Genomic DNA, 21,392 nt, shown 5'->3' with positions numbered 1-21,392 from the left:
TATTTTTATTAATCTTATCATTGTTTACTTTGGCAGAGCGTCATCGAATTAATTGAATGATAAATAATTAGCAAAATGCGACTTGCTTAGAGCTGCTGAATGCTGGAGGTGGGACACTGGAACCAGATGAAAAATACGCAGTCAGTAGGAAGGAGTTTATTAAAAGTAACGGCAGTAACAAGGTTTACAACGAATGTACAAAATAAAATTGACCTAAGATAATGCTACAAGGAAATAAAACGCAAAAAAACATATTAAAAAATGTATTTCAAATATATAATATTTTATGTACAAGAATAAAGTAAGGGGGGTTCCTAGAACGGAACCGTAGGTTGCCAGTATAAAACATATATACAGAGTATGCGACCGAAATGATCCCAATCAACCCCAGTAGGATTTTCTCACGCGCCCGTACAACAGCCTCGATTCAAATGTAAATGACCCAGCTACCTGCCTAAATTTGGAATGTATTTAAATTGCCAACAGGGGCGCAGCTTGGGGTGTGTGATCTTGGATGGTCCACATCAATTGATTCGTTTTACAAAAATACAATTAACTACTTAGTTAACATGTCTCACTATCACAAAGGTTCACTGAAGAACTGATACAGCTGGTCGTTCATAAGCCCCTGGTCGATCCGTCCGAATTAACATTACAGTATCACATGGAATTAGCACAAGGACGGTCCAGGGCAGCTTCAGCCGACATTTGTTGTTCACATCGATATTACACTGTCATGGCAAGAAATGGCCTTTGCTGTAAACTGTCCTGGGACTCCTTCGCTTGAGCCGAACACAGATCGGGGGTGGACATGGACCTGTTGAGCTTGCCAGGCGCGTCGCCCCCTGAGCCCATGCTGAAACTGAAGATCGACACCAAGGACGTGATGCGGTCGATTTCCATTGCGTTGGAGGCCGTCTCGTGGCATCTCTCAGCTTCGACTTCTTTGCTCACAATGTCCGAGAGAATGGTTGCATCATCCAAGAACACTGAATCGTCACTGCTACTGCTGCTATCACTAAGTTCACTAGCTTCGTTCTCCGGTCGGCTCCTCTTGGGGAGAATGGACTGAACAGCCTCCTCGGTTTCCCATTCAGCCACCGCTCGCCGCCTCTTGAGCGAGGCAGTGGAGTTGCTCCTCTCCCTCAGCACGTTGGAGGTCTTATCCAGGTCCAAGTAGGTCAGCTCGCTCGAGTAGGGCGGATGGTTCTCCTTGTCCTGTTGACTCTCGTTGCATTTCACGCAGGACGGCTGCAGAAAATCCGGATCTGCGCTATCGCCCCCGCTGGACGAGGACTCCTGCAGGTCACCTGGTAGGCCGGTGGACTCCAAACCAGCCTCTTCAGCAGTGAGGCCCACTAGGTCGTCCTCAGCTAGGGTCGGCCTGGTCTGAATGGGCACGGGAGCATGGTAATGTACCATATTGTACGCCTCCTCCATGAAGATGTAGCGGGCCTTTTGCAGAACAGTGGCCACCAGTAGGTTCTTGTGCAGGCTGACGCCGCCACGATGAGATCGCGATTGGGCAATTTTTGTTAGGGAGATTCCGATTAATCTTTGCGCCTCACTAGCCATGTCAATCTTACTGGACTGATTTGTTTTTCGAACGTTTCTCTCACAATTACACACCACAACACACGTAACAGACGCTCAACTTTTCGCTCACAACCGTCGCCAGCAACAGCTACCGCTAAACAAGGCAGTGTTTGCTTCGACCCTCTACTTATAGACTCGCACTGTCACGTCACAACCTACTTTCAACGTGTCGTTCACCAATGAAACGCGGCCTTGCCGGTGATAGTCGAAGTTGTCCGATGGCCGATGTGGGCGGCAGCAACAGGGCACATTGCGCTCATAATACGTAAATACAACGTATAGAATAACCTTTATTGGCTGGTACACTGACGCTCCGCTTAGTAAAACGGAAGTTGTACACAAAAATGTTGGCGTCGTTGCGTACGCACACGCCCGAATACCCTTTGTCTGATTGATAAACGTCTAAAAGCTATTTTCCTGGGCATGAGTAACAAATTCCAGAATTAAATGGGCATCAGTGCCAGCCAGTTTATTGCAACTGACTAATCCTGGACTGACCCTAACAAATATTTATGTATGCGAAACCAACGATCGAATAGTAACTTGAAACACTTTGAAAAGTGTTTAGTCATTTACTTTTCATGGCTTTTGCAAATTCGAAAACTAACGCGTCATGCCATAATGATAAAGTTTTACATAGACCAGCGCATCCACCCAACGCCATACGAAAATCTGCTGATTAAAAGTGAAATTCCATCAAAGAAAAGATAACATAGTTAAGGATCACCCTGCCCCATCTGTTCATTTTAGTTTATACCAGTGCAGCTACGCGCTAATCTCATTCTCTAATCATACTGGCGACATCTTCTCAGTTTTCGGCTGAAGTCACATGCATCCGACAGCGTTTCCATTGGTCAGAATTTACACCAACGTCCGACATTATATCAAGCATGGCGAAACCCCTTGAAGTCCCATTAAGTGGAAAAAAAATAAGAGCTAGAAAGGAGAAGGAGAGAACACGAAGAAAGCCTGCTTTAATCAATAAATCAAGCATAAATCGAAGAGCGAAAAGTGGCTCTGGATCACTGCCAGCTGATAAACAGAAAAAGAAAAATTAGGAAAAGCAGGCATTTTTGTGCTCCGAAAAGGTTTTCATAATGGCTAATTAAATTAAAGCTCATTTAAGTGCGTTCGCTAGTTACAAAAGTTGTATTCTTCCAAACTAACCCAAATAACAATTTGAAATTTTTACGACCTATACAAGACACTTGACTAGAAGAATGAGAAATGTCTCGTAAAAATCACCTCAAATAGTAATTTTTTCAGCTTGAGATAGATGAGTCCAATAATGGACGTTCCTACTTAAGTGCGCTCGCTTCTCCAAATATTTGAATCTTTCAAAGTAATTCAATTGGTGATTTGAAGTTTTCGCAAGTATTTAGAAGATATTTGACTAAAAAATGGTGAATGTTTAATGTAAAAATTACCTGAAATATGGATTTCTGTCAGTTTGATAAAAGCGCTCTCTCCTTAAAAAAAATGTTTCTTCGAAACTATCGCAAAAGGCAATTCCAAATTTCCAGTCTTTAGAAAACACGTCGTTTTAGAATCACATAAATATTTTTAAAAAATCGTCCATATTCCAATTTTTGCCAGCTCAGTAAATATGGGTTTAATAATGGATGTCTCTCTTGTACAACCTTAATATCGACACAAATGTATTTCAAGTTGGCCCATGCATGCAATTCGCGAGCGTTTCATTATAGCTCATTTTATTTTTTTGTCAGTACAATCGGCGATAACGGCGAAAATATTTAGTTTTTAAGATTGTGCACCCCAAAACATTAAACAAGGAGGCCTCACCTTACTCTGGGCCCTTTTATAGTCAAGTCTGCCTGCCACCCAGCTTTAGAAACTGAGCTATCAAGAGAATTAAAATAATCCCCATCTAGTACATTTAACGGTTTATCTTGCTTATTTAGAAACACTAAAATGCTTATTTCTTTAACCAAATTTCTCAATTGACAGGTTATAGGGCAAATTTCCTAAAAACTCAATCAGTCTTATGATAACTTTGTCCACAAATATTTCCACGTTTACAGTTCGTCTCGATATTTAGCTCTGGACCTCGTAACAGGGAAGCCCCAAAACAACGAGGGGGCACCCCTAGAATCCCGTTCTCTTTTCACAAAGGCACTGAATGACGATATACAATTTCCTATAAAAACATTTGACTTTCCCAAAATTGCTAAATCTACATGAGGGTCTGGGGTGTTCAATTTGACCACTGTCACTTTCAACTTATGTAAGGCACTTCGCAATTCCTCTATCATGTGATGGTTATCGGAAGCCACAAAAACCGCCCGAACAGTCTTGTGACTGTCTACTTTAGCTAAATCGTTCATGTTCTTTATGGCCTTTTTCAGCTGTTTCACAATTTGTTCTTTCGAAGGCAAACACATTTCTGCAGTAGCGTTACCTTTCTCGTTCCTGTAGCCGAGACATTGGGGGGCGGCAAACAGATTGGGGCTTTCTGGGATATGTTTGCAAGCTCGCACCCAATCAACCCCATTTCTCAAGTGAATGCCTATGAAAGCACCTTTGGGCATTCGGCTGCTCAAGAACTTTTTCGCCTTGTCTTCGATGTCTTTCGACCAGACGAGGTGTTTGTGAATATGGCGATTCTCATCGGCTACAGGAAAACTTGCTGGGGCACCTGCATGCGCCACAATTTCATTCGTTGAAGTGTTGAAGTAGAAATCGAAACTTACCAGTAAATGCTAAAACTGGCCACTTGTCTGGTGGGTAAATCTCTTTCCACTTCTTCACTATATCCTCGTTACTTACATCATGGTGTAAAGGGCCATAAAACTCTGAGTCAACAAAATCCACCTGAATGGAGTCCCAAAAAGCCCCGAAGGGGTTGCCTTCTTTTGCATTGCATGACTTACTATCGCCTAAAAGTAACGGAGAGGCAAGTGTGGATTTATACATTACTACAAGTACCTTACCTCTGGCCATATAGCAGAAAACTACCCGTTGCTTACTGGGCCATTCATAAGGGGCAATCGAATCCATAAAGGTCTTCATTGGGATAACTTTGTGAAACTCCAGCAGTGGAGCCGTCGTAAAGTAGGTGCTAAAAGGCACAATTTTTGGGAGCCGCTCCCCATACCTATATTCAATCCAAGGGGGCAACACTAGGGTTCTGTTCAGGGCCTTGGCAAAGGCCAATGAGCCGAGGAAATGATCAGCTTGATTTCCAAAGCGGCCTGCCAATGGTGCAAATGCTAAATTACTAGATACATGTAAGGAATTCAGGGATTTTCTTACCCATACATGGGCAGTAAACCATATAACCCGAAGGGTCGAAAGAAACACTATTTTGGATCAGGTAAACTATCAAAATGGATAGAACGTACAATAAGGCCATTATGAATGATATTTTGCAAGGAAATGTTAATATAAACAAAATCGTAAATATGCCGGCAGTTTATTGTCAAACAATTGATAATTTTTCTAAAATCCATTAATGACAGCTATCGAGTGTATATTCTTGTCGAAACTTTTATCTCCGTCAACCTTATACACGAAAAAAAGGAAAACCATCGCCTTGCCGATTGTCAAGTCCAGAACTCTGAAGCAATGTTGCGCATTTCCAGCCGTTTTCCTTGTACTTTAGATAACTTTGCATTAGCAACATTATCCCATTCTTCACTTGCCGTCTCCCAGAGCAGTTCTAAAATCTGCAATAATAATATAAGAGAAATGGCATCAAAGTGAATAGTTAAAGATTTCAATTATAATGTTTTATTAAATATTTGTATTGTAGTTATTATATAGCCAAAGTTTATTTTGGTTCACACACACTTGGCATTGTCGCTGTGTCAATTTGGCTTCACTTTTGCGCAAGACAACGTCACTCATATCCGCTTAGCGCCATTTTAAGTTGTGTTGCGTTTCTTGTCGGTTCGTCTGTCTGACTGAGGTAAGTTCCAACATTATCTAGTAAATCTTCAACGCTTTCTTTATAGTAAAGGGCGGAATTCAGTCTCTATTGCATGAATAACATACTGTGTTGTATATTTTTGTGTGAATTCGTTTACTTCCTCGGCATTTGTTGATTTTGAAGTGGCGTCTTTTTGGAAACATCAAGCAGTAAAATATGTCTGTTATTTCCAGTGAGTTCCAATAATTAAAAATCAGAAATGGCGGACGCTGAAGATCTTCTCGACTATGAAGATGAAGAGCAGACTGAGCAAACTGTACATGAAGCCGAAACTCAAGAAACCAAAAAGGCAGTAAAGGGCACATATGTATCTATTCACAGTTCGGGATTCCGAGACTTCCTTCTTAAACCGGAAATACTGCGAGCCATCGTGGACTGCGGATTTGAACATCCATCTGAAGGTATGCAAATCGTTTCAGTTCTTTACCAATTTTTAACGAGAACAGTCAATTGACGTGGTTCTAACAATGTTTTTCGATTATTACAGTTCAACATGAATGTATTCCACAAGCTGTTCTTGGTATGGACATTCTATGTCAAGCCAAGTCTGGTATGGGGAAAACGGCGGTATTCGTTCTCGCCACACTTCAGCAGCTCGAACCCACTGAAAACGTGGTGTATGTTCTGGTAATGTGCCACACGAGGGAACTAGCTTTCCAAATCAGCAAGGAATATGAACGATTCAGCAAGTACATGCCAAGTATTAAAGTGGGTGTCTTCTTTGGTGGCCTGCCGATTCAAAAGGATGAAGAAATGCTGAAGAACAATTGCCCTCACATTGTGGTTGGTACGCCTGGCAGGATATTGGCTTTGGTCAAGTCGAAGAAACTCAATTTGAAGCATTTGAAACATTTCATTTTGGATGAATGTGATAAAATGCTAGAATTGTTAGGTAAGCGTCATTGATTTTATTGTCAGTTCTTGTTGTCGTTTGAGTCTATCCGAATCTTTAGTTTTTTCTTTTTTTACCTTAAAGAACACTTCAATTTAAGCACTTTCAGCGAAAAAAATATCTTGTGGTCCATATATTAAGCTAAAAAACACATAGTTTGATTAAAATCACCATTTTCAGGCTAATTTCGAGCGGTCTTGCCAAACTGCAAAACGTTTCAAGTTGATGGTTGACTTTTTGCGTTATTTACTTTGGTATATAATTGTCGGGAATACGATCTATTTTGCGCTGTCTACGCGCAGTCGCGGCCTGCACAGAGCCGAAAAACCGTGCCGCGTTGCCAAACTGCCACCAAAGTAGAAAATCAAAATGAAAAGGTAATCTCTTTTCGTGCATAAATAAGTGGTTTTGGAAAAGCGAGTTTAAAAAGTTTGTGGGTGTTTTTAGGCTTAATTTACACACCACCCAGGAATTTTTTTTTGCTGAAAGCGCTTAATTTTAAGTGATCTTTAAGGTAATCAAACTAAGAATTTAGAGGGATTAAAACGGCACCTTGATCGTCATTATTTTCAAAGTTTAGTAGGACTTTTCAATGATGATAGAACCGTAGGGACATATGACTCCTGATTATTTACGCAAATGGGAATCTCTCTGATCCAATTTCTCACTACCAAAAATTTAAATTTGCATAGAATATCCGCTAATGGGTATTTGTTGTTGTTCCAGATATGAGGCGTGATGTACAAGAAATCTACAGAAACACCCCACATGGCAAACAAGTGATGATGTTCAGCGCCACTTTAAGCAAAGATATTCGACCGATCTGCAAGAAGTTTATGCAAGATGTAATTGAACGTTATTATTCTACACCTTATTCTCCAATGCAAAGCGCGGCGTGTGCTTCATGAAAAGTTCAGAATTCTTCTAAATGAAAGCCGTTTTACAAAGCCAATTGACGAACGACGATCTTGTGGTAGTGTACTGTAGCCCAACGAGTAGGTCGGTTTGGGAGGGCTATGAAGAACTTGAATCTGACGGAGGGTGGGATTAGGTTGTTTTGGCCGTGCTACAGTACAACAAAATTGATGGGCATTCGTCATATGTTGAACACAACAAAGTAAATCACTTGGGAATAGCGTACTGTAGCCCAACGAGTAGGCAGGGACGGGATTGGGGTGAAGAAGATAACCAGCAATGGAGTCCCGCGTATCTTAATTTTTGGCCGAGCTACAGTACAACAAAATTTGAAATTCACACACCTGACCTGTCTTCTTCCATTACCGTCACGAGATGGGGAACTTCCATGTCCATGGTTGCGATTGGACCATCAATGGAGGGAGACTACCTGCCCTGTGACCGCAGCATTTCTATGTAATAAATGGAGTAGGAAAGAGATTTGTAATTCTCGGTATTTCACTTCAGTCTTTACTATTCCGTCAAAATGTTTGTTGCATCATTGAAGATTTCTGTCGTGCTTAATTCAAAGGGGTTTTCCTACTTGTACACGATTTAAAGTCGCTTTTTATGCCGAGAGTTATCTTCCATGTTGAATAAAACGGAGAAGGTATTAGCGGTCTTAATTTGCGATGCTTTCATTGAGTAAAAGTATTTGCAAAATATATCTTCTATTGTTGTCTGGTTTCAGCTCGAAAGATCGCTAATTCCTTGCTGTTAAATCTGTGTGTGTCATTACGTATTTACTTGTTTTTAGCCCATGGAAGTATATGTTGACGATGAAGCAAAGCTGACGTTGCACGGTCTTCAACAGCATTATGTAAAACTGAAGGAAAATGAGAAGAACAAAAAATTATTTGAGCTGCTGGATGTTCTGGAATTTAACCAGGTTTGTGCTGGTTTTCGACGTCAAAATTAATTCCTGTTCCTTGTTTTATGATGAATTTGCTTTATGACGCAAGTATGATTTAGCTATTTGAACTCTCTTTCTGATTTTTTCACAGTTTCTGCTGCATATTGTGTAAGTTTAGATGCTGTGTATTTTATAGTTTTTCCTTGCAGGTTGTTATTTTCGTGAAATCTGTTCAAAGATGTGTGGCACTGGCGCAGCTACTTACTGAACAAAATTTCCCAGCCATAGGCATCCACAGAGGAATGGATCAGAAAGAAAGACTGTCTCGATACGAACAATTTAAGGATTTTCAAAAGGTAAGCTTTATGTTAAAACGGGAGCTTTTAAATGAGTGTGTTTTTTTATTCATTTACATGATGATAGAAACGTAGGGACATATGACTCCTGATTATTTACGTTGATGGGAATCTCTCTGATACTTGAAGTAAATCGGAGCGACATTAATTGCAACGTCTTTTCAGTTTGACTAAAAGATTGTTAATTTTCAGAGGATATTGGTTGCCACGAATTTATTCGGTAGAGGGATGGACATAGAACGAGTCAACATTGTTTTCAACTACGACATGCCAGAAGATTCCGACACCTACCTGCATAGGGTTGCCAGAGCTGGTCGGTTTGGAACGAAAGGATTGGCAATTACTTTCGTGTCAGAGGAAAGCGACGCTAAGATTCTGAACGAGGTTCAGGATCGTTTTGACGTCAACATCACAGAATTGCCCGATGAAATCGATCTCAGTTCTTACAGTAAGTAGTTTTTAATTTGTACTTATGATTCGATTGTTCTGACACAGTTTTTTTGTTTCAGTTGAAGGACGATGAAGTTATAAATAATAAATATGTGTATTTTTTACCGAATAAGATTGATGAAAATAATTCTAATTTGTAGTAATAAATTTTTTGTTTTAAAAAGGCAGTTCGATTCCTATTTCCTTTTTTAAGTTTATTAGAACGCTTTTCCATAAATAGTGAGGCTGTTTAATGATGAACTTATAAACAGTTTCTAAGCTAATATACTGAAAATGGATTATTCATTTCATCTACTTGGCTGGCGCTTCCTTTAAGAGCTTAATGGTGGTGGCCATCTTTGTAGAACCTCAAACCGCAGTATCCACAAGAGTGATTTCCTGGTTTATCCTGCAATTATCAGTGAATAATAATAAAATTGAGTATGAACGAGTGTAAATTTAATGTAAACATTTACTCACCAAGTTGATGTAAACCCTTGGATGTCCTTCAGGTCCACTACCTCCATCGCAAAAAACAACCCTGTCTTTGCATGACTTTGGAGGAGCCTCTTCAATCAATTTGATAGAAAAATTGGGGTTTACATTTTTGGGACGATCGACAAATCGCGCTAATCTGTAGTCTTTTGGGTCAAATTTCTGAAAAACCAGTTACAGGCAACAACTTCCAACTTAAAATCGTCCCTAACCTGTCCTGTATGAGTTTCCTGGTCTTGTGGTGTGGATGTTGATGCGTTTCTAGTGCATAAGGTAACCAACCTGGATTGGTTAATTCGAACATTATGGCATAGCTTGGATAAAGTTATTCTAGACATTTTTTATGATGTAATTTTAAGTTTTGTAAGAGGTTAGGTTAATCCAGCTGCCATTGTCAAGAAAAGCCATGTTGCCTTTCTTGCGAGCCAAGTCTTTCATGAATATACGTGAGTGCAACTGAGAAAACCTGATGGCAATGAAACTAACAACACCGCATCTATCTTTGATGTCATTTGTCAGGGTCGGCATTTGCATTATAGATAATATTTTCTCTTGTCTTCATCTATGATAGATAAAGACGAGTATTGCATCATAACCTCTGTCATAACCACAAAATATCCCCCTACCCAGGGGATATGTTCTGTGGTCATAACCTTAGTTTAGCTCATAACATGTTTCACTGTTACGGCATGTTGTTTTTTATTTTTTGAGTGTTTAAGAGGCCAAAATGCAGGTTTCTGAGTCCAACAACGTGAAAATTTACAATTTAAGCACTGGAAAGTCGCTTCCAGAGGTGAGGGTACATTTAAAGCACAATCAACCGGTCTTACCAATCTTAGCTTGTTTTCAACTAGTCACCCCTTTTTCTTGCAGTGGTTAACTGAGAGAAAGCGACGTGCTCTACTGAAAAAGAATGTTGATATCAAAAGGCGGATTGAGCTCATTCAGGACTTTGATATGCCTGGCGTGAGCAACACAGTGAGAGTGTCAAAGGACGGGAACTACGTTCTGGCTACCGGGATCTACAAGCCCCGCATTAAGTGCTTCGATGTGAATAACTTGTCTCTGAAGTTCGAAAGGTGTTTTGATTCAGAGGCAGTCACTTTCGAAGTCCTCAGTGACGATTACAGCAAAGTAGGCCTTTCCTTAAATTTGAGTTTTCCAACTTCAAAACTGTTTTTTTTCTGTTTTAGCTGGTTTTTCTGCAATGCGATCGCTATTTGGAGCTTCACGCCGCTTATGGACGTTATTATCGGCTGCGGATACCGAAATTTGGACGCGATATGAAATATCATCCCCCAAGCTGCGACCTGTTTGTTGTAGGGGCATCTTCAGACATTTACAGACTGAATTTGCAAAGGGGCCAATTCATGACTCCGTATAGTACTGAGGCTTCGGAAATTAATAAATGCGTCATAAACCCCGTCCATCATCTATTGGCTTGCGGCACTAAAGAAGGTCGAGTTGAAGCTTGGGATCCAAGAGCTAAAGAGAGAGTGGGCGTTTTGGACTGCGCTTTCACTTGCCTCAACGAAAATAAAAGGTCAGTTGAGCAACAATTAAATAACCCTGTTGTTTTAACTGATTGTTAGGTTGCAGGGATTTCCTTCGGTCACCGCTTTGCAATTTAACGGCGGCGTTCAGATGGGTGTGGGTACGGCCACTGGCCAAATTCTCCTTTACGATATTCGCTCAGACAAGCCATTCATTGTCAAGGACCACATGTGTGACCAACCGATAAAGGATTTGGCGTTTCATTATCAGCAAGACCTTATTTATTCTCTCGATGAATCAGTGCTGAAGATCTGGAACAAAAATAATGTGAGCATCGACCCCAGAGCACTCTCAGTTAAAATGGTGACAATCCTTTCTTTTTCAGGGTAAACTGTATACTTCCATAGATTCCTCAATTGGGTTCAACAATTTGTGCATTGTGCCAAACAGTGGGCTATTTTTCATGGCCCAGGAAAGTACGAAGATCCAAACGTACTTTATCCCAAGTTTAGGCCCTGCTCCAAAGTGGGCCAGTTTCCTCGACTCTTTAACCGAGGAACTTCAGGAGTCTACCACGGAAACCGTCTATGATGACTACAAGTTCGTAACAAAGCAAGAGTTGGAAGCGCTCGGTCTGGAACATTTGATTGGCTCAACAGTGCTCAGAGCATACATGCACGGATATTTCCTCGATGTGCGATTATACAAAAAGGCCAAATCAGTGGCCGATCCCTTCGAGCTGGAGGGATACCGCAAGAAGAAAATCAAGGAAGCCATTGAAAAGCAACGGGAGGGAAGAGTGGAACTGTACAAACTACCGGCTGTAAACAAACAGCTGGCGCTGAAGATTATGTCCGATCAAGCCAATGCCAAGAAGAAGAAGCCAGAATCTGCAAATTTGTTGCAGGACAACCGATTCAAGGCCCTGTTTCATAATCCTGACTTTGAGGTGCAAACCACCGCTGAAGAGTATCGACTATTAAACCCGGTGCTTTCGAACATGGACAATGGCAAGGCAACTAAAAAAAAGGTATTCAATGCACTTGCAACCCTCAGAAAAAATACTAGATGTTTGTCTTTAGATGTTCGGCGCTGTCCGCGAAGTCCTGCCAGATGATGCAGAGGAGATTGAGGAACAGGACAGTTCAATAGCTTCTTCGGACGAGGCCAGTTCCGATGACGAGCACACCTGGTCAAAAGAAGTGAAAAAGCAACATCGACTGATACAAAAGGAGCAAAGGGAGAAAGACAGGGCCGATGAAAGGCAGCAGCTGGCAGAAGAAGACGCAGCAAAACCTCTGGGCGCAGCACGTGGCCTGAAAATTATCAGGCCGAAAGTGAACAAGTAAGTTATCTGCAGCATCATGCTAGCCTGTTTTTTACAGTTTTTTTCAATTAGGGCTCCCCTTGGCGAGAGAGTGGCAAACGAAACCGACTCGGTTAAGTACAACTCAGTGGGGAACAGAGAAATGACGTTTTCCACGCGGAAACGGCGCGACAATCGAGTGGAGGAAAGCAACAAAAGGCACAAAGAGGAGAGGAAGAAGGTGGTGCGGCCCGCTTTCGGCTTTAAAGCGAAACAGAAGCCCAGATTTAACAGAAGAAAGTCCTAAACTTGTAAATTATGAAATTAAACAGTAATTGTTGTTGCTAAAAGTCTAGTTTTACTACAACTTTCAAAATAATTGTTCTATGAAACAAGTATTTTGATATAGCGCTTAAATTAAATTACTCTCTGAGATAGAGTTGGGATCGACGGCCTGGTGTTGGCAGTATTCTTGGGATTATTTCGCATACTTTATGGAATGCCACATTGTCGATTTATAAACATTGCAAAAGGTTATCGGCGCCTTCATATCGAGGCAAGATAGTCAGTCTACTGTGGTCTAACTGAATTGCTTGACAGACAAATATTAATGTAGTTTTTTGTTTATTTTTGTGCAACTCAATGTGTGGAACTTTTCGCCTTCAACTGTTGAGATATTGAACATGATGAAAACTCATCTAGACATGGAAAATAAAGCTTTATCTCATGATGATCAGAGCTTGGAGGCAAACTTAATTTCATCCACCAGTATGGTCGGTTGAGTTGAGGTGCAAATTGAGGCTTAATGGAAGGAAACTCTTGGATATTGTAGGGAGACGAACACAACGTAATGATAATGGAAGATTCCTTTGATCCTTACAGTATTACGGGGATTTTAACTGTTTGCAAACGGGAGCTGCTGGGGCCGTATATGAGGTTTCTAAGCCTGGTGGGGCTGAGGCCCATAATTGGAGAACACAGTCAATGGGGCTGTTGCGTTAAATGGCTCAACGCAATGTATAGCATGCAGGTAACATTTATTGTTTTTACAGTATTCTGCGGTATTTTCTTCTTTCCCTCTTCAGGTCGTTATATTTCTGCTGCTGGGCTACTGTCTTCAGTACATGTCCTGTTTTCGAAGAGATCGAGGCTTCGGCAGCATGACCTCAACCCATTTGCACTCAAAACTGCACCTGAAGGCCATGTATGAAAAGAGCTGCACGGGTTCGCTCAGTTCCAGCTTCATCTTCCCAAGCCTCCTCCATTTCACCGGCTACCTGTATGCTTCGGTTGTGTTTAGAACGAACGACGACAATCAGCTGCCGGTTTTAATCGAAAGGGTATTTCTCACATCCAGCCACCTACCAAACATGCAGCTACATCAGCGGCAAATAGTCAAAACTCTCTGGACTTTCGTCGTAGGCAGTTTTGTTTGGATGCTGGCCACTATTGGCCTGGTCAGTTACATGATGGTTGAAGGGGATGTTACTATGAAATGGTTCGAAGATGGGTAGGTAACTTGGGGCAGACTCTAAAGTGAAGCTCATGCAATTATTTGCACTTTAGTCCGTTTCAAGTGCAATTAACTCTAAAGATTCTGCTAGTTGTGTGTTTGATCTGGCATGATATCGTTCAAGCTAGTGTAATTTCCAACTACTGTCTACAAGCCCAACTGCTAAGAAGCTACGTACAGTTTATAAGGGAAAAGTTGCTGCAACAATCCATTAGACCGCTCCAGTGGATTCGAGTGAGTAAAATGCATTTGCAAAATGCAATTGAATGAGTCTAGTTAATGAACTTTCAAGGATATTGAAGAGTTTCGCAAATTGCTCACCTACTTGAATCAAGAAGTCGCTCCATCAGTCTGCATTTTCACGCTTATCAATGGGACTTACGCAATTTCCGGGACTTTATGGCTGTTGGCCGCTCACTACGAGCTATCGAATGATATTGTGCCCATTTACACTGGGGTGAATATCGCGAACGTCGTTCTTTGGTGGTTTATTGCCGCAGCGCCTTTTGTACAAGTAAGCTATTTTATTGAAACAATTAAAAGGCAATACATAATTTTTCCCATCAGGCAGCCAGATTAACAATTGCCTGCAACAACATGAAGACTGTTGGTCAAGAAGTGATAACACGACCATTCACCCACATGAACACACCGTTTCAAGATCTAAACTCTATTTTGATTTACACAGCCAGTCTGAAGATCAAAGCCAAGCTGTTCAATCTACCGATAAGTGGGAAATATGTTGGGATATCATTTGCCCTCTTGTCTGTCCTGTTTCTGGTTCTAAGCCAAAGTAACATTCTAGAGATTGCATTTCAAAGCTAATCTTTATTTTAAGCAATTTGAATATGTGACCACTATTAGAGTGGCAGGCACGTTTTAGTGTTTCAGAAATAGAATATTTTAATTTAAGACGAAAACTGTCTGTTCTTCTTTGTTACATTTTAATTTCTTATTCAGCTTTCCCGCAGTTTCTGTAATTCAGCTAAGAATCAGATTCAAAATGACTGAACTTAAATATCTTCTCTCTTGCTGATCTTTTATTTTTTTCTTCTCTTTTTCTTGCTTGATCTTCTTTTAGGCGTAATTCCTTCTGCTTGAAAACGCACAGACGTTGGTTATCTGTACTTCTCTGATGTTAGTTTTATTTTTGCCTAAAAGAACCGCAAACTGTGTTCAGCATTGCAACGTCGGAAACTTGACCACAATCTATGGTATTCTACTAAAAGGCTTTAACAAACATTAATTAAGTGTTTAACTGTGGACGAAGGGATCAGAAGACGAGGTATAAAACAAACAAGTCTCTTTACTATGAGAAAATGGCATTTACTAAAGAAATCCGGGCCGAATTGATCGTAAAAATAAACTTAAAGTGATACCTTTTGTATGCGAAAATTGGAATTTGTTTCATTTTAGACGTTAGTTTCTATCTTCTACGTACATAAGAAACTAAATAGTATCAGAGCCATTACAAAATTAACGGTTCCTTTGTCAGGGCAGCATTTTACGAGCGGTGCTTCGTCGTTAGAAGTTGTTTCAGGCTAAACGAAGAGACGCCAACTCCTAGACTGGCCAGTAGAAACGCAACTGGAAATACGAGCCTGTCGGCAGTTCTTCGGGTTACATCAACATTCTGCAAGAAAAAATAACTATTTAGATCAACATCCAGCGAAATGCGGCAAATTTCTTTGACCTGTACATTGTTATTGGGGTTGTGTTAGTCCAATCATTTTCCACAGTAGATAGCAATTTGTTATTATTTATGCTCTTACTGACGCAGTTACAAATATGAACAATTATGTGTTATTGTTGCTAGTTAGTTATGTTGGCAGCTTTCCAATCACATTATGCGCCTTGGAAATGAACTTGGATCCAAAACAACTTATAATCAATCACAAAACAATTCATCAATATTTTTCTAAAGGGTCTAGCACTATCTGATATTAAACAACTAATGTTTTTAAATTCAAATTTGTGTAATAAACAAACACAAATAAAACTTTTATAACATACAATTCGCTACCAAATCAACAAGTTTATTCTAACTGGGTTACCTGCTTTTTAGCTAATTTTCCATAAAACCATAACAAGTAGAATTGAGAAAGCAACATTCAGACTAAAAGGTCAAGAGTTTGGAATGCCAATCAATATATTTATATAACGTTTAGGTGTGAAACTTTAAAATTTACAGGGCAAAGTTGTGGGCAGCGCAAGCAAAAGTGTCTCCAAGCGATTTCAAAAATAGCTACCAAGGTCCTGATTTATATTCGGAATGAAACTTTAAATAGAAAACAACCGTGACAGTGGCCCTGAATTGGGTGTTTCTATTAAGTAATTAACCAATTTACGGTAAACTCGCTGTGAACGCTGCCAAATTTGTCAAAAATATATTTAAAAAAAAACGAGAGTTTCTGCGATAATAATTTAAGGTTGAGAATGCAGGTTAAAATTTAACAAAAAAAAAACGAGAAGGTAGAAGAAAACCATCCTAATAATTATTGAGATGAGTTTTTGCGCCTGTTGCTTCAAATTGGTAGTTTTTCAGGTTTGTAGGCCGCCGTGGAAAATAATTTATCTGGAAGGTAAACGACTGAAAAACAACCAATTTTCGATTGCGCAAATATTTGCGTCCGCGTCTCTGAAAACGCCCAATGAGGAAAATACAGTTACTCAGCTCCTTTCTCGACAACTAACGCAATGCAATAAAAACAACTTGTAAAAATCCAAACTGTTTACTTGAAAATACAAAAGTATAAAAATAGAAAACAAATCAACATTAACGAGAAACACTAATTGAACGCACTACAGCATTCCAACATCGAAAACTGAACAACTTTTATATTCGTGGGTTAACCAATTAAACTCTCTTATTCATCAACCACGCAGGAAGCTTCTTTTTGCCGGACTGGCTGCTTTTAACCTCACTGGCCATTGAAACCTCATTCGTAGGACCCAACGTTTCCACCCTTGGTTCGTCATCCAGTTTGCTCTTTTTCAATGGCGGAGCTTCTTCCGGTGCTTTACTTGCGGATTGGTTGATTTCACGCAAATTTGGCAAACTTTGCTTCTTATCCTCCGTGATTTGCTGTTCCATTTGGTCGACCAGTGCAGACAATAAACTGTCCTCGTGGTCGTCAAAGCCAGCCTCTGAGTCGCAACTTTCTTCAAGCGGGAGTTCTTCCAAAGGCTCATCGAAGTCCTCAAACTGCACTCCCAAGTCTTTCAAGTGCTTCCTAACATGCAAATATGCGCAAACGCACTTGATTTGATCATACGTTACATCGTCCGGGCATTGGGCTTTTATGGGGGTCAGCTCTGCAACCACGCCTCCCAGTTTTCTGATGGCTTCAAGGATCGTTTGCTTTGTCGCAGAGCTCACTCCTAAGTCCTCAAGTTTAATTGGATATCCACACTTTAACAGGGAAACCAAATGGCCAAAAACAGTAGAAAGGGCTAAGTTTCTTTTGGCTGCCACTTGATCCACTGACTTGCAACTGGTAAAGTACTCATACGAGATAGAGGAAGAACTAACAACTTTTGCTCCTGGAATAGGGTGGACTTTGAGGATATCCAAAAGCGTTCGATTGGAACTTTTGCATACATCCGCAGTATTATTTTTGATCACTTCCAGGAGCTGGTGGCCAAACTTTTCGATTCTGGCCTCAGTTAAGCCCTCGATTTTCATGCCCCGAAGTTGATCCAGATGTCTGGGCTTGTGCCTGGCCATTTCCATCAGGATGAAATCGGAGGCCACCATGTACGGCATGCAGTCATTGCTTCTTGCCAGCTGGCTTCTGGCGTTCTTCAACAGTCTCAACAGTTGCAGCCGCTCATCGACTTCCTGGTGCGTTTCTTCGGTTTTTGCAAAATCGACCACATCTACCGTGCCGGACACAGATGGGGCTTTTCCCGAAGAAATCCAGCCGCTGGTTGTCTGGCGCTTCTTCAGCAAGTGTAAAATGCCCAGAGTGGGCTGTTCTAACAGTTTTCTCGAGTCAGGCGGCGTGTTGAGGAACTTCAAGCCCTCATCACTAACATCGAACACTGAAAATGAAAACGAGCTGGCGGTTTTGCTCTTGGCTTGCTTAAGATAGTGTTTTAGATCCAAAAAGTTTGCTATAGCCTTCCACCAGTCGTCCGATTTGTTCTTCCCGGTGCCAAAACTCGGATGACTTCTAAGCCGGTCTGGAATCTTGGAGCTTTTCGAGCCTCGCACAAACATAATGTACATTCCATGACCGTACTTTCCTCCCAACGCAGATATTGCCGATAGATACTTGACGGCATCCTCTGTAAAGTCGTAGAAATCTCTCTCATCAACGCCCTCATAAATCGATTGGTCACTTGGAGCAGTTTTGGCCAAACAGTTGTCGCAACAGTCGCTTCTCTCGGGCATGGACAAGTCGGCTTTGCCCTCAAAGTATGACACAAGAAAGGCTCGTCTACACTTACGGCTATTCAAGTATTGCTTCATTGTGCTTAGTAATTCGGCACGGCGGTTTGAGTTTTGGCCCTTTTCAATCAGAAATCCATGAGTAGCAAAATCCTGCGAGCTGAAAAACGCCACGCATTTGGACGGCAGTCCATCCCTGCCAGCGCGCCCCACTTCTTGATAGTAGCTCTCAATCGAGCCGGAAGAACCGTAATGAATAACATTTCGAATGTCCGGTTTATCGATTCCCATTCCAAAGGCAATTGTGGCAATAATGACGGGAATTTTGTCTTTGACGAATTGTTCATGGGTTTCTTTGCGAACCGCTAGTGAAAGGCCTGCGTGATACGGCAGACAAGACACTTGGTGGTTCTGTAAAACTTCACTAAGATTCGCAGTGTCTTTGCGTGTAATGCAGTAGATTATCGTCGAGCCATCAAAGCCCCACTTGCCATTTTTTCGCGTCATTAGCGGCTTCAAATCATCGAAAAGGCTGGAACCTTTTGGCCGCGCCGCGTAGTACAGATTAGGCCTATCGAACCCCGTGCCAACTAGCTGAGGATTTAGCAGTTTTAGACTTTTTATAATATCATTCTTCACACGTTCGGTCGCAGTGGCTGTTACAGCCAAAACCGGCACTTCTGGCAAAAGGGTTTTGAGCATGCCTAGTTGTCTGTATGAGTGGCGGAAATCGTGGCCCCAACTGCTCACGCAATGAGCCTCATCCACTGCTATGAGAGTTATTTGCAATGAGGAATTCATGTCTTTCAGCAAGCTGATGCCGAATTCGCCTGTGCAGAACTCCGGAGTGAGATACACCAATGAAAACTTGTTTTTCAGAATATCTGCAATCGTTTGTGCGGTGTTTTTCTGCGCTGTGCCCAGCAAACAGGCGGGAATATTGGCAATGGTCAAAGACAGCACTTGGTCCTCCATTAGAGATATTAGGGGAGAAATCACCAAAGTAACTCCTCCCGAAAACACTGCAGGAAATTGGTAGCATAGAGACTTGCCATATCCTGTTGTCATAATGGCACAGTTATCTCTTTTGTGCTTCAAGATGGAACTAATGATTTGCCATTGGTAAGGCCGGAACTGTCGATGCCCGAATTTTGTCATTAAAACTTCCAGTGACTTTGAATCGGGAACATCGCTTTTATCGGTCGCTTGAGACTTTACAACGTTTTGAGAGCCAGATTCTAGCGCAGTTGGTTCCCATTGAGTCGCAAACGCATTGAGTAAATCATCGTCTAATGAATCCATTTCCATTTTATTCAAAATACACTTGCCAATCTCAAAGCCTAAAAGAAATGCAATGATTCAGGTCTTCGATTGTCCAGCTTCACTAGATCAGATTAAATAATTGATATAATTTTACAAAAGAAATATTGCATTTTTTGTCCTCAAAACCTGCTAAAATGGTGCATGATTTTATATGATATAATGATATAATGGCCATTTTACCTCGTTATTCAATGAGAAAACCACACATTCTAAGTTCGTTATAATCTTAATAAATTGTCAATTTCCTCTACATTTTTCCAGGTAATTAACAATTATTCACATTATGGCAACTAGCTTTTTGCGATTCTACCGGCATTCTACATAAACCGTGACAACACTACGTTTGAACGCACTCTACGTAACAATAACAGGATATTCGCACAAAATGCGGCAACATATCACTAGGGGAATTTCACATTTCTAAACTGAACAGCACCACTCGTTAAAGTGAAGATGAATAAGATAAATTAGTAAGGTTTCTCAACCACCAAGATCACCAGAAAGAAAAAAAAACAGATGCTTTGTTTCGCACTTGAGTTGAAAAATCGTACTGGTCAACAAGTAAAAAAAACGTGTTTCTTATTTTCGCATAAAAAGCTACAATTTTTAACAAACCTACATGGTGTTGATAATTTAATAGAGCGCAACATTTTAACATAAYATTTTGGGTWAMWGGGGTGGGTAACTAAAAGTGGTTTTCAAAGAATTATTGCCTCTTATTGGGTCTCGCGTATCTCTTGGAAGAAACAACACAGACAGTGTTTTCAGATCTTCGTCGTAGTACAAGTAATTTWTATATATACAGGGTGGCCATTTTCTGAATCTTGGTATGGGTAACTTCTACATTTTTAAAGATAGTAAATCCGTTAAATTGGAAAAATTGGGCAGAATTCGATTGCCTATTCCTTACTGTTTTCAAAATTTAGGTACCCGACCTGGTTCTTGAAATATCCTGAGAAGACAAGAAATCGACACTTTTTTAATTATCACATATTTCGTAAACTGCTTAACTTGGAAAAAAGTTAAACTTGCCTTTGGTAGAACTTTTTGCGTTGAACTCAATAAACGGGTACTCGTTGTCATAGTCAACTTGATTTACGAGATAAAAAATAAACTTTTCTTTTTTTAAATGGTAATCATAGTTGGCTGTGGGCCTTTTAAAATGCTTATTTTTTCTGAATTTAACGATATAACGTTTGTATGTTTATCTCTTCTTTTAACCGAAAAAATTCAAAAGAAAAACATTAAGAAGCACCTAGCAGTATTGTCACGAAATTGTTACTTTACTTTATTTTACTTTTTGTAGCAGTTAATAAATCTAATTAGTTAAAATTATTATTGTTGCTAAGTAAAAACGATGCATTTTGTTAGCAAAGAAGGCGGGAAAATGTATTTTAACGAAGAAAATAATGACATGCTATTCTGTTACTATACCTGTAATAGAATTACATAGTAATATAGCTAGCAACTCATATTTGGACCAATAAATGGAGAGGAGACAACCAGGCATACAACTTTTTTCACGACTGGAAGCCAACTTGAAAAAATACGGATCATTTAAAAAACCAACAAACGGGAAGATTAAATTTAAAGGACAAGATTAAAGAAGAGTTTTATCTTACACCCATTTTAATCCAAATTTATCAATCAGATAAACTGCCAGTGAATGTAATGTTTCTAAGGAAGAAGCCCGTTTGATTCTAAAACAAAACAAATTCAAGCCTTTCAAGTACCACATTACAAATACTATGCATCTCGAGATTCTGGACGAATACTTCAGTTTGCCTAGGTGGTTTAGTAGGGTTTGCTAGGGCTATTAGATCTAAAGTTTCCCCTCAC

At 40.4% G+C, this 21,392-nt stretch overlaps 7 protein-coding genes across 10 annotated transcripts in view; 3 read left to right on the top strand and 4 right to left on the bottom strand.

The window, feature by feature from the left end:
• Window positions 1-248: 248 nt before the first annotated feature.
• On the bottom strand, window positions 249-1,882 carry LOC109542513 (immediate early response gene 5-like protein). The gene has a single exon (XM_019911761.2). It carries the CDS (start codon window positions 1,573-1,575, stop codon window positions 727-729), a length of 849 nt encoding a protein of 282 aa, XP_019767320.1. The 5' UTR covers window positions 1,576-1,882; the 3' UTR covers window positions 249-726.
• Window positions 1,883-2,730: 848 nt separating this feature from the next.
• LOC109542511 (GDP-fucose protein O-fucosyltransferase 1) lies at window positions 2,731-6,650 on the bottom strand. 2 transcript variants are annotated; one of them, XM_019911759.2, is made up of 5 exons: window positions 6,515-6,647; window positions 4,870-5,282; window positions 4,548-4,808; window positions 4,308-4,493; window positions 3,489-4,252 (listed from the first exon to the last, which is right to left on the bottom strand). In XM_019911759.2, the coding sequence occupies exons 2-5, from the start codon at window positions 4,967-4,969 to the stop codon at window positions 3,633-3,635; spliced, it is 1,167 nt and encodes a 388-aa protein (XP_019767318.2). In that variant the 5' UTR covers window positions 4,970-5,282; window positions 6,515-6,647; the 3' UTR covers window positions 3,489-3,632. The 2 variants fall into 2 exon arrangements, with proteins under 2 accessions (XP_019767317.2, XP_019767318.2); XM_019911758.2 differs by having other exon boundaries at window positions 2,731-4,252; window positions 4,308-4,808; window positions 6,515-6,650.
• Window positions 5,428-9,213, top strand: LOC109542510 (ATP-dependent RNA helicase WM6). Its single transcript, XM_019911756.2, has 8 exons — window positions 5,428-5,524; window positions 5,719-5,946; window positions 6,033-6,437; window positions 7,164-7,282; window positions 8,149-8,280; window positions 8,454-8,600; window positions 8,793-9,048; window positions 9,110-9,213. The coding sequence occupies exons 2-8, from the start codon at window positions 5,745-5,747 to the stop codon at window positions 9,121-9,123; spliced, it is 1,275 nt and encodes a 424-aa protein (XP_019767315.1). The 5' UTR covers window positions 5,428-5,524; window positions 5,719-5,744; the 3' UTR covers window positions 9,124-9,213.
• A 10-nt stretch (window positions 9,214-9,223) lies between these two features.
• On the bottom strand, window positions 9,224-9,935 carry LOC109542514 (probable NADH dehydrogenase [ubiquinone] iron-sulfur protein 6, mitochondrial). The gene is made up of 3 exons (XM_019911762.2): window positions 9,737-9,935; window positions 9,510-9,686; window positions 9,224-9,438 (listed from the first exon to the last, which is right to left on the bottom strand). Exons 1-3 carry the CDS (start codon window positions 9,860-9,862, stop codon window positions 9,370-9,372), a joined length of 372 nt encoding a protein of 123 aa, XP_019767321.1. The 5' UTR covers window positions 9,863-9,935; the 3' UTR covers window positions 9,224-9,369.
• Window positions 9,936-10,116: 181 nt separating this feature from the next.
• On the top strand, window positions 10,117-12,674 carry LOC109542508 (nucleolar protein 10). Its single transcript, XM_019911754.2, has 7 exons — window positions 10,117-10,317; window positions 10,398-10,658; window positions 10,718-11,067; window positions 11,117-11,345; window positions 11,404-12,048; window positions 12,101-12,363; window positions 12,418-12,674. Exons 1-7 carry the CDS (start codon window positions 10,252-10,254, stop codon window positions 12,629-12,631), a joined length of 2,028 nt encoding a protein of 675 aa, XP_019767313.2. The 5' UTR covers window positions 10,117-10,251; the 3' UTR covers window positions 12,632-12,674.
• A 201-nt stretch (window positions 12,675-12,875) lies between these two features.
• On the top strand, window positions 12,876-14,757 carry LOC109542509. Its single transcript, XM_019911755.2, has 6 exons — window positions 12,876-13,097; window positions 13,157-13,354; window positions 13,410-13,834; window positions 13,891-14,071; window positions 14,130-14,351; window positions 14,405-14,757. The coding sequence occupies exons 1-6, from the start codon at window positions 13,008-13,010 to the stop codon at window positions 14,660-14,662; spliced, it is 1,374 nt and encodes a 457-aa protein (XP_019767314.1). The 5' UTR covers window positions 12,876-13,007; the 3' UTR covers window positions 14,663-14,757.
• Window positions 14,758-15,142: 385 nt separating this feature from the next.
• The window catches only part of LOC109542507 (Werner syndrome ATP-dependent helicase), an 8,406-nt gene continuing 2,156 nt past the window's right edge, over window positions 15,143-21,392 (bottom strand). For 2 of the 3 annotated variants that reach the window (XM_019911752.2, XM_019911753.2), the window contains one exon: window positions 16,554-19,570. In XM_019911752.2, coding sequence (XP_019767311.1) covers window positions 16,695-19,538 — 2,844 coding nt within the window. In that variant the 5' untranslated portion in view covers window positions 19,539-19,570 and the 3' untranslated portion in view covers window positions 16,554-16,694. Of the gene's footprint in view, window positions 15,471-16,553; window positions 19,571-21,392 lie in introns of those variants that run through there. The other variant, XR_002172431.2, reaches the window with a different exon arrangement.

This window comes from Dendroctonus ponderosae, unplaced genomic scaffold (assembly GCF_020466585.1).
Source record: "Dendroctonus ponderosae isolate FM_Combo_2020 unplaced genomic scaffold, Dpon_F_20191213v2 Dpon_F_20191213_3, whole genome shotgun sequence".
Classification (NCBI taxonomy): Eukaryota; Metazoa; Arthropoda; class Insecta; order Coleoptera; family Curculionidae; genus Dendroctonus; species Dendroctonus ponderosae.
Note: the sequence above shows the minus strand (reverse complement) of the source record. Positions and strands in the feature narration are given on the sequence as shown.

Coding starts and splice junctions, on each gene's coding strand:
- LOC109542513 (XM_019911761.2), bottom strand. CDS start 1,575: ATGGCTAGTGAGGCGCAAAGATTAATCGGAATCTCCCTAACAAAAATT.
- LOC109542508 (XM_019911754.2), top strand. CDS start 10,252: ATGCAGGTTTCTGAGTCCAACAACGTGAAAATTTACAATTTAAGCACT. Junction 11,068..11,116: donor TGCCTCAACGAAAATAAAAG/GTCAGTTGAGCA, acceptor ACTGATTGTTAG/GTTGCAGGGATTTCCTTCGG. Junction 12,049..12,100: donor GCAAGGCAACTAAAAAAAAG/GTATTCAATGCA, acceptor GTTTGTCTTTAG/ATGTTCGGCGCTGTCCGCGA.
- LOC109542511 (XM_019911758.2), bottom strand. CDS start 4,969: ATGGCCTTATTGTACGTTCTATCCATTTTGATAGTTTACCTGATCCAA. Junction 4,809..4,869: donor GGTTTACTGCCCATGTATGG/GTAAGAAAATCC, acceptor CACCATTGGCAG/GCCGCTTTGGAAATCAAGCT. Junction 4,253..4,307: donor GCCAGTTTTAGCATTTACTG/GTAAGTTTCGAT, acceptor TGGCGCATGCAG/GTGCCCCAGCAAGTTTTCCT.
- LOC109542510 (XM_019911756.2), top strand. CDS start 5,745: ATGGCGGACGCTGAAGATCTTCTCGACTATGAAGATGAAGAGCAGACT. Junction 5,947..6,032: donor ATTTGAACATCCATCTGAAG/GTATGCAAATCG, acceptor CGATTATTACAG/TTCAACATGAATGTATTCCA. Junction 6,438..7,163: donor TAAAATGCTAGAATTGTTAG/GTAAGCGTCATT, acceptor TTGTTGTTCCAG/ATATGAGGCGTGATGTACAA.
- LOC109542514 (XM_019911762.2), bottom strand. CDS start 9,862: ATGTCTAGAATAACTTTATCCAAGCTATGCCATAATGTTCGAATTAAC. Junction 9,687..9,736: donor AGGAAACTCATACAGGACAG/GTTAGGGACGAT, acceptor CTGGTTTTTCAG/AAATTTGACCCAAAAGACTA. Junction 9,439..9,509: donor CAAGGGTTTACATCAACTTG/GTGAGTAAATGT, acceptor TGATAATTGCAG/GATAAACCAGGAAATCACTC.
- LOC109542509 (XM_019911755.2), top strand. CDS start 13,008: ATGATGAAAACTCATCTAGACATGGAAAATAAAGCTTTATCTCATGAT. Junction 13,355..13,409: donor ACGCAATGTATAGCATGCAG/GTAACATTTATT, acceptor TTCCCTCTTCAG/GTCGTTATATTTCTGCTGCT. Junction 13,835..13,890: donor ATGAAATGGTTCGAAGATGG/GTAGGTAACTTG, acceptor TTTGCACTTTAG/TCCGTTTCAAGTGCAATTAA.